At 46.4% G+C, this 10,562-nt stretch overlaps 1 protein-coding gene across 1 annotated transcript in view; it reads right to left on the reverse strand.

Annotated features, from left to right (window-relative positions):
• LOC139059226 (cytochrome P450 3A15-like) overlaps positions 1-2,544 on the reverse strand; it is a 32,982-nt gene extending 30,438 nt beyond the window's left edge. The window contains exon 1 of the mRNA XM_070537354.1: positions 2,327-2,544. Coding sequence (XP_070393455.1) covers positions 2,327-2,391 — 65 coding nt within the window. The 5' untranslated portion in view covers positions 2,392-2,544. The remainder of the gene's footprint in view (positions 1-2,326) is intronic.
• Between the last annotated feature and the right edge of the window lie 8,018 nt (positions 2,545-10,562).

Here is a 10,562-nt window from a genome sequence, read left to right on the forward strand (position 1 = left end):
AGTATCCATTACGAAAGCCAAATTGGCATGAAGAGAGAATATTAAATTTAGTGAGATATTTGGTTAGACGCATTGCGATTAATTTCTCCAGAACATTGCCGAAAAAGGGAAAAATACAAATAGGGCGGTAGTTATGTATTAATGTACTGTCACCTTTTTTTAGAACTGGAATGACTTTACCGCGTTTAAGCTCGTTAGGAAACACACCAGTCTTGCCCACAAGCCCTACGCAACTCTAGGCGAAAGCGTGAGAAGAAAAGCGCAGTGCCGCGAAGGATGGGCTCTGCGGCGATGATGGCTACGAGATGGCGCTAGAGTAGCGCGCGGCGTCTGTTCACCGATGACGTCGCCGATATCATACATGGAAACAAAGCGCTACATGAGCGGAGGTCTGTCTGCGGCAGCTGCTGTGAATCGCGCCCGCGCGTCACCCACACGCTGCCTCTTGCGATCTCCCGATTAGTGAGCCAGTCGTGCAACACTTCGCTCTGTTGGCAACATGCCGAACGTAACAGATTGTCCGCGCCAGCCAATATCCCGCGAAATGAAAACACGCATTGAGTTGCGCTCAAATTTCGCATTAGGGATTGTATTAATCGTCGGTGATTTTTTTCTCGTCGCGTGCTCACCCAAACAACGGCAGCTGGAAAGGGGTTTGTGTTTGACTTTACGCGTAACAGAATTATGTTTTCTGATACATTCAAATAACAATCCGAAGCTATCACATCTTTTACATGTTTGTAAGTCATACTTTACGCATTTTGTGACGCAATGCACTTTTCAACGTTAATATAGTTCAATAAAGCATTTGCGCTTGGCGGAGGGCCTCGAGGAATGAGGATTTATGCTGAAATTTCCCGCATGTACGTGCGCGCGTGACCTCGCTTGTGGTGGTGATGGTGTTTGTGTAACGTCGTCTAACTTCCACACCAGCTTCGATGTTCATCCGCTTTCACAAGATGGAATGGAGGCGGATTTCCTTTTATTTATTTCTTTTCTTGCTTTGGATCTGTGTTATGCTTTTATTGCGTTTTTTGCGTACGGGATGACATTGTTTGGATGGGGTGGCACTCCAACACCAGCCTAGCACGCCTATCTTGGCAAGCAAAGCCCGCTGGCTGAGTTAATCGCACGTGCACTCGAGTCACCGGAACGATAACATTTCAGGCGAATGAGCCGCGAGATACGAGATGAGCGATTGCGTAGGTCACATCACTTAAGCGATCGGTGATGACGAAAAAGCCGGAGTCGCCCAGAAAATTTCGGATGGCACTTGCGAAGCGGCGTCCAAGTCACACCCTGTCACCCTTGCCGTACGACAAAGTTTAATGTCGTGAATGGTAGTTGATCTTCAAGCGGTCCTGGGACGCTAACGTGTGACGCTGAGCGACGCGACAGGCTTCCGAAGGGCGAAGGATAAAAGGCAGAATAGTGTGAATGCAAATGCGATGTGGCTGAATATAAAGAACATTAAGGGGATGTGACCAGTGGTCTCATGTTTTTTAATGGTATAGGCGCACATAACAAAAGGCAAGGTGTCATAAATATTTTTTTTTTGCTTTGCGCCAATGTAGATCTAAAGCGTGCCCGTCAGAGTTCGGTTGGTCCGCTGCACGAGGCCATTAGTTTCCGGATGATACGGAGTCAAGTGGCGAAACCGGCAAGCACAGAGCCGGAACAGCTCTTCGCTTGCATCAAGCACGAACTGTGGGCCATGGAGTAATAGTAAAGAAATGATTTCCAATACTTTTGGCTCAATACTGAGCCGTAATCAGCGCCGATAACCTTCTCTGGTGTTCCCTTTAACGGTGAACTATAACAATACATTGGAGTGATTTTCACAGGAGCCGGGTCCATAACGCGATATTATGAAAGAATACGCTGCGAATCGCACACTGATAGAGCGTAAGTTATGGTTGGAGCCATGTTGTAGAACGAAATTAATTAGTGTGACATCCCAGATCACAATTGAAATGAAGATTGCGACAGTGTTCGCGTTGATTTTACTACGAAAAAAGCATCAGCTGCTTTATTGCAACCGTAAAATTGGTTCTCGGCATACAAGCAGTATTCAAGGCATCTGACCTCTTACTTTCATTATGGGTTTCTACGAAGATCAATTTTTAAAGAGACGCGAGTGTTTGGATGAGTGTGTCACCGTTGTTCGTTTGTTTAACTAACGTTGTATCACAAGTTATGCGGTAATAATGCTGCGCACACTCTCAAAGAGGCCTTCATTCCGTCTTTCTTCAGCAAGAACAAAACTGGAACTACTGCAGAACGCGCAAAGTACGCCTGCGCAGGTCGCAGCGCCGAAAGTACTCACAAGTAAAGAAGAACGCAGACGAAGACCGCGAGGAGCACCCAGTCCACATTGGCAAAGCGCTCCATCAAGCCTTGGTATAGCAACTACAGATTGCGACTTTCCAGGCCCGATCTCCCTCTTGTAAGCGTAATAGTTCGCTCTTAAGGCTTCAGCCAGCTTAGTAATTGACACATCCAGTGGATGAATAAAGTTGTGCAGCGTCGGACCGGCTTGCGTTGCGCAGCGGGCGAGTCAATATCTCTTCGAGAGAGAAACGAGGGGGAGGAGGCAGATGGGGGGAGGGGGGAGGAGGGGAGGGTTCAGCTCCCGCAAGTAGAAGCAATGGACACGCTCGCGTAAGCGACGCCGCAGCCAGACAATATATGACGCATTCGCTAAAGACAACAATAGTCTTGAAAATTCATGCTTATCTAAGCGTGCATTTGCAGTTTTTTTAGACGCTTAATCTAAGCGTGATAGTTCTCCACGCTTACCGATCACGACTACTAGGAGTGATCAGCCATATACGAGATACAAAGACAGCGGCTAGAACAAGAGCTGTACACTCCATCGATCCACACCGGCCTTTCTCACTCGCAAAACTGCTGGGCCCATGGCCATCGAAAATAGCACAGCGAAAAGCATTGAACGCAGTTGAACATTTTTATGAAGACACAGGCTTCCTCAACAAATACTAGGTATTGCATTGAATAATCACACGATGTCACTAAAACATTCTTCTATTATTTGTAATTGTTTGTGCTTGTACATTACGTGTTATACATTTTTTGTAATTGCGCGTGAATTATTTTACCACTTTAATTCCTCATCTGTTTATATGCTCATCGAAGCCTACATCATGGCCGTTTGTGTGTGTTTGTGACTGTTTATGAACTCATTGTGGTGCAACTTGCATTTGACTTTTACACTGTGATGTTCATAGGCGTATAGGACTGTGCTGTGGCTTTCTCACCCTATGAAGTGATTTTTCTTCGTTTTTTTTCATTTTCCAACAAATTTGTTTTATATCGTTGTTTCTGCTATGAAAAAAGGAGTAGCCGTCACCATTATAAGGTGACTACGTCTCTTTCTTTTATTTTCATTTCAATAAAAAAAAAGAACAAGGAGCGATCAGACTTAGCAGGCTCTTCGCGCTTAGCAGGCGTGATAGGGACCCCTGTTCCCACGCTTATTATGGCGTGACCGTTACCCACGTGTCACGTAGCAGTGACGGTGAAGAAGCCAGCAGCAAAACAGCGAATAACTTTTTGTTGGGTCCCGAACCTGTGGCCTAAAAAGCAATCTGCACTCAAAGCACAACGATAGCGGTCAACACAGTAAGCGATCGTCGGAATCTTATCAGCGGGTCAAGCGCGTCGGCTTCTATATATCACTCGTCGAAGGTTGTGTGTATTCGGTGGTGCCCGCGTGCTTCGCAGGCACTACTGCACAATTCGTGCAGCGCATGCAGTCTGATAATACAGAGGTTCGTCGAGGACATACACAGCAGAAGGAAAGATAACGTTAGCTAAGTTCCAAATCATGCTGACGCGTCTTGCGCTGAGCGATAACGTTTAACGTTTGTTATGGGCAGCGGTCACCGGAGAAAGATAAACAAGCAAACGTGTCACACGCTTAGAGACGGCGCCTGAGGAACGGCGCCCGAGGGGGAAGGGTAATGAGGTGAGGAGAATGCTCCATCCCCCTCGCCTCTTCTCTACGTGCATGGGAGGCAACCAAGAAAATAACCTCCTTGGAGGCAACGAAGAAGCACTGACTCTTGTCGGCTTGAGTCGCTTCTCAGAATACAAGCTCTTCGCAGTCTTCTGTAACGGACTAAGACCTTATGGCCATAAAGAACGGAATTCAACAAGAGGGGAGATTCGCCGAACACTGGAAAAAGGAAATACGTCACGGTAGTGTTAATGCCATCCGTTGCCTGCCCGAGCGTCAGAAAAAAAAGGAACTTGAAATGAAGTTATATTTTTTCTGGCGTTACCTAGCAACAAGCTAACGGCATGCCAGACGCACAAGATGCCTGCGTCATGCGCCAGACACGCCACCTAAGCGAGCGCGAGGCCGGCCGTGCATGTAGCATTCGCCTGTTCGGCGAGCCGTCCGTGTTTTTTTTTTCATTTTTTTTATGTAGCATAGTTTGTTGGGCTCCCGGCGTATTCTTGCGTTCCTTCAGCACTTGAACACGGCATCACTGCACTATTGGACTAAGGCAAGGTGAGAAATTATTTTTGACACTCTGTGATGCATTTCAAGCAATTAAAGCTTACGGTGCGGATCTGAGACTTGTGGTGCACTTAGCGAACAACAGGTAGGCCGTCCTGGCGCAGTTAATTTGAGTTAATGAATCATACATGTTTGTGACGCTTTCTTCGTGCTACAACATTATTGTAACTTATTTCAGTAGTTTTTGGGAACGCTCGCAGCATGCACCCGCCTTAGTGACGCAGTTAGCGAAATGAAGCTCGGCCGCCATGACACAGTCAGTTTCGTGTATACTGAACCTTACTAGCATAAGTACGTGGCGCTTTCTCTGACATCCAAATTATTCAAAATCAATTTCGGTACATTTTGGGGTACTTTTGAGGCACATTGTCTGCACCCGGCGTTTGTGGCGCAGTTAGCGAGAAGCAGTTCAGCCGCGGTGACGCGGTTATTTTCGCCTGTACTGAATCTTACTAGGACAAGTTCGGGACGCTTTCGCTGGCCGCCAACATTATCGTAATTAATCTCATTATTTTTTTGATAATCTCGAGGCACGCTCGCCGCACCCAGCTTTGTGACGCAGTTAGCGAAAAGCAGCTCGGCCGCTATGACGCAGTTAGTTATATACGTACATGCACAATGCAGATCGCGCGCAATGCGGATGATCTTCATTTTGCGCTATATACTACCATACTCACAGTGGAACAATGTACAAGACTTCGATTCTCTCACTGAGAACCGTAGAATTTTGTGGCATATACTCGTATGCAGTGGAAAGATCTGGTTAAGATTATGTGCAGTTCAAAGACTCATACATACCAGTCTATCGGAAAGTGAGGCGAAGTCTTTTATGAGAGCCTGCTTTATCAAATCCGGTTCTGCAACCACCAGTGCCGGCTTGCTACCTTCGTAGATGCTGAAAATACTTGTTGAAAACACCAGTTAGAATTAATGGAAATGCTGAAGTTGTTCTTTTTTAAAACATCCTTGCTTCTTCCATGATACAGATAGAACTTAGCATGGAACAAATAACAGAATTTGCGGAAATCTAAAAGTAAAACTCATGTAAGTACCATAAAGAAAATGGAGCTTTGTTTATATTCCTTGAATAATTAAGCACCGTGTAATATCATCATGTCAAAACATTGTATGAGCCTATAAAATTATATGTGATTTTTTATAATGTCAAAATAAGGCAGTGTAGGATATTATCGTTATGGGGGATTGATCGAACTTTCAGCAGGGAAAATCGAGTTTAACATTTCACATGTGGACTAGGGACAACAGATATAGGAACTGTGCATCAAATAAATTAAAAAGCAATAAAATTGGAAATAAAGTTTGGTTCTGGTAGTCAATCAAGCCTGAATCAATGCCTATGTCGCTTACCCGAGCAGTCTTCCAAGTTTTCGGCATCTTTCGTCGTCCATAAGGGGAATCGGCTAGAAAGGAAGATAAGCGAAAATATATGCAATCAGATGTATTTATTATGTTTTATGCGTTTTTTTATGCTGCTGTAATCTGCTGTCTTTTTGGCAGCCGATAACATGCGGCTGCCACAGTTAGAAATGGTACAAAGGCAATTAGATTCGTCTTTTTTTTTTAGGAAATACAAAAGATTCGACTCTCATTTACAGCGTATGACCAGGAGTTATGTTTCTGCCCTGGAGCTTCGTTGAAAAATATCTCTCCTTTCTTTTTTGCATAAGCTTTTGAAAGCCAATTCGAGATACCTGTACCGTCATATCTTGCCCCTTCAGGGACACGAAAGACTTGGCCCTCTCAGGAGCATGTATGAAAGACTATTTGTTTCCGGACGAATTCATTTGGGCGCAACATTTTTCCGAGGACCATTTCCGAGTATAATTTCTTTCCAAGGGGAGTTGTTGAAGCGCAAAAGCTTTCCCCAGCTCTTGAAGAATATTTCATGAGTTAAGTTAGTTGTTTGGTTTAACTCCAACCATATTTTTAGTGTGGTACCTAAATTTTGTAATATCTTACATCCTTTTGTGTGCGTGTATAAGTGTATGAATATTGCATTTCAATGTTATTTTCTGCTTGAATATTGTCAGAAAGCTTTCTTAATGTCTTATTTTTGCTTGCTTGTCGCCGTGAATGTATCTACTGCCCCCATTCGTGGTTGTGCCTGTTTTTATATCAATCCACTCCTGCCTGGGCAAGAGTATGGCCTGAAGTATATTGAAATAAGTAAGCAAAGAAATGAATAATTTAGTTATTTTAGGAATAAGAATATTAAGTGCGATTACTAGTTCGCTTATTGCTTCAGCACTTCTTGAACACGTCCAGGAGGAGGAAAGAGATAAGGAGAAGGCAGGGAGGTTAACCAGAATAACGTCCGGTTTGCTACCCTACACCGGGGGAATGGGAAAGGGGATAACAAAGATAACAGGGAAAGAGAGGAGGGAAGGAAAGAAGGAAATTGCGGTGAGTTCGCTGACGTGTGTGGGCTTACAGAAATTTCATGAATAGTCACAGATGGTCGCACAAGCCCGTCGTCCTTAAGTAGCACAAAAGTGCCTTCACCGCTTTATGGGCCGACGGGCGATGGGGGCGCTGTTCCAACAGCACCTGCACAGAAAGCGGCCGATTGTCCAGTTTTTGAAAGGCTTTGGCAAGTTCTTGTCTCTCAGGGGTGTATCGTGGACAGTGGCACAGCAGGTGGTCGATGTTTTCTTCGGTGCCACAGACCTCGCATGCTGCGCTGTCACTCATTCCAATTAATGCAGAGTATGCCTTTGTGAAGGCAACTCCTAGCCAAAGGCGACAGAGAAGCGTAGCTTCACGTCGAGGAAGTCTGAGTGGAGGTCGGAGTTGCAGGGAGGGGTTTAATCGATGCAGTCGTGTAAGTCGCAAGTTTGGCGAGTTCCACTCGGTCAGTGTGAGACTGCGTGCCAGGTGTCGAAGCTGCATTGCGGCGTCTGTCCCCGAAAGCGGAATTGGAACGCTGTGCTCGTCATGATGTGTTGTGCGAGCTGCGTTATCGGCGCAATCATTGCCACTGATTCCACAATGGCCAGGTACCCATTGAAAAACGACCTCGTGACCTTTTTGTTGGACATGATGGTAAAGTTTCGCGATGTCATATGTCAATTGGTCATGGCATCCGTGTCGGAGAACTGACTGCGTGCACTGTAATGCCGGTTTTGAATCACAGAACACAGCCCATTTTCTAGCTCTTTCACATTCGATGAATTCCAGTGCTCGACGCAGGGCCGTTAGTTCTGCCGCCGTTGAGGTCGTGACATGCGATGTCTTGAAGCGTAGTGTCATTCCTCGCGTTGGTATAACCACGGCACCACCAGAACTGCACGACGTAGTCGATCCATCGGTATAGATGTGCACATGGTTCCTGTACTTTTCATGCAAAAGAAGTAAGCTCAGCTGTTTTAGAGCAGGGGCCGGTAGATCTGTCTTCTTCTGTACTCCTGGAATCATTAGATGTACTTGTGGACGGCTCAAACACCACGGAGGAAACGCTGGCTTGGCCGCAGGTGCGTACCCTGAAGTAAACGACGCACGATGTGCACTGACAATGCCGCTAAATGTCGAGCAGGGCCTTGCAGCAGTGAGGCTTGCCAAGTGGTGGGAAGGGGTCCTAGCACAATGCCTGAGATACATACGCAGTGTCTCAACGGTAATGTGTGTCGTGATTGGGTAATCCTGCGCAAGGGCAATGGTTTCAGCCGTTGATGCACTGCGTGGTAAGCCAAGACATATCTTAAGGGCTTGGGCTTGAATACTCTGAATCATACGCAGGTTAGTCTTGCAGGTGTTGGATATTGCAGGCAGGCTGTATCGCAGGAATCCAACGAACAACGTCATGTACAGCTGTAACATAGCGTGTACAGATACTCCCCAACTTTTTCCTGCAAGGAACTTGAACAGGTGACAGATAGCAGTCAGCCGCTTTTTCACGTAATTCACGTGCGGAGTCCAAGATAGGTCTCTGTCAATTACGACTCCCAAGAACCTGTGACTTCTGCTGTATGGTGTAATTTGCCCGTCAATAGAGACGCCGTAAGCAGACATTCGCTTCCTCGTGAATGCCACCATTGCGCACTTCCCACATGAAATTTCAAGTCCTTGTTCACGAAGGTAGCAAGATGTCATTGTGACAGCCTTCTGAAGTCGAGCGCGAAGCTGAAGTCGTGTCACACCTGATGCCCAAATGCAGATGTCGTCCGCATAGATGGAAAGTCGTACGGTGCTTGGCAGGTTGTCAACTAATCCACAGAGGGTAAGGTTGAAAAGAGTCGGGCTAAGCACTCCGCCTTGAGGGACTCCACGGCTACCGTAATGCTCGGATGTCGGGCCATTTTCTGTGTCGACATAGAATGGTCTTCTCTGTAAGTAGCTGCACACCCACATATACATCTTACCACCAAGTCCGACGGCTTCTAACGTGCTAAGGATGGCTTCATGGGTGACATTATCATATGCCCCTTTAACGTCTAGAAACAAAGCAGCAGATAGTCGCTTACAGGCCTTTTGGTGTTGCACAAACGTTATCAAGTCAACAACGTTGTCTGTTGACGAACGGCCACGTCTGAATCCAGCCATTGCATCTGGGTAGATTTCATAGTACTCTAAGTACCATTCCAGACGTGTTAAAATCATTCTTTCCATTGTTTTTCCGACACAGCTGGCAAGTGCTATCGGACGGTATGAGGAAATGTCCAAAGGCGACTTGCCAGCTTTCAGAAGTGGAATGAGGCGTGTTGACTTCCATTCCTGCGGAACCGTACCCGTCTGCCAGGAGTCGTTGTACAGGAGCAAGAGTGCCTTCCGAGCTTGGTCTCCTAGCTTACACAGGGCACGGTATGTAATGCCGTCAGGTCCTGGCGCTGAAGAACGCCTGCACAAAGCCAGCGCAGCTTCTAGCTCTTCCATAGAAAAAGGGCATTCCATGCGGGGATCGCGTGAGAACGGTGGGTGGTCGAGCGTTCCCGTACCCGTTCCATCGGAATTTGCTTCGCCAGCAATCTTTCTGCAGAAAGATTCAGCGACGTCAATATCTCTACATTGTAGATGGAGTGCTAGAGATTTAAACGGGTGGCGCTGACCAAAGGTTGTGCGAAGGCCACGAACAGTCCTCCATATAAGCGACAAAGGTTTTCGCGGATCCAGGGACTCGCAAAAGGATACCCATTGCCGTGAAGCCAGCTTGTTCATGCGACGCTGTATTTTCTTTTGTGTTCGTCTAGCCAATCTAAAATCATAATTGGACTTCGTGCGTCTATATCTTCGCTCCGCGCGACGGCGAATTGCTCGAAGTTTCGCTAGTTCGATGTCGAAATCGGTGCGGGAAGAACTCTTCGAAAGCAAATGCGTGGTTGTTTGTATGGCATCCTTTATCGCGCCCTGTAGGTTATACGAAGTGCCGTCACGACAACAGTCTTCCATTATTATTTTGTATTTTGGCCAATCGGTGCACTGGATGGTTCTGGAGGACTTGGAGCTAGTGAAACCTTCAATCTTCAAATAGGTTGGGATGTGGTCACTACCCCGCGTTTCTAAATCCGAAAACCAGTGCAGTTTTCTCGTAAGCGAACGTGAAACGAAGGTAAGGTCCAAACAGCTACTATACGCTGATCCACGCAGATAAGTAGGGCTTACATCGTTTGACAGGCAAAATTCGAGGTCATTGGCAAAGGACACCAACGTTCCGCCTCTAGAGTTCACTTTGGAGCTTCCCCATAGGTAATGGTGGGCGTTAAAGCCACCAGTGAGCACCCACGGCTGTGGAGTCGATGTCAAAATTCCCCGTAAGCGCTCACAATCTAGACGGCTTGTTGGAGATAAATAAGCTCCAAGAATTGTGAACGTGAGCTTTTTCTTCTTCACTGTTAAGCAAACGTATTGATTTGCTTCGTCAGGAGGCACTAGGTGATGTACATAAGTCAAGTCACGGCGTATAAACACAACGACCTTGCTGTATTCTCCGTGGGTAGAGGACATAAAGCACTCATACCCGGACAGTCTGATGGGAGCTGACAGGTGGGGCTCGCAAATCACG

This window comes from Dermacentor albipictus, chromosome 4, assembly GCF_038994185.2.
Source record: "Dermacentor albipictus isolate Rhodes 1998 colony chromosome 4, USDA_Dalb.pri_finalv2, whole genome shotgun sequence".
Taxonomy (NCBI): Eukaryota; Metazoa; Arthropoda; class Arachnida; order Ixodida; family Ixodidae; genus Dermacentor; species Dermacentor albipictus.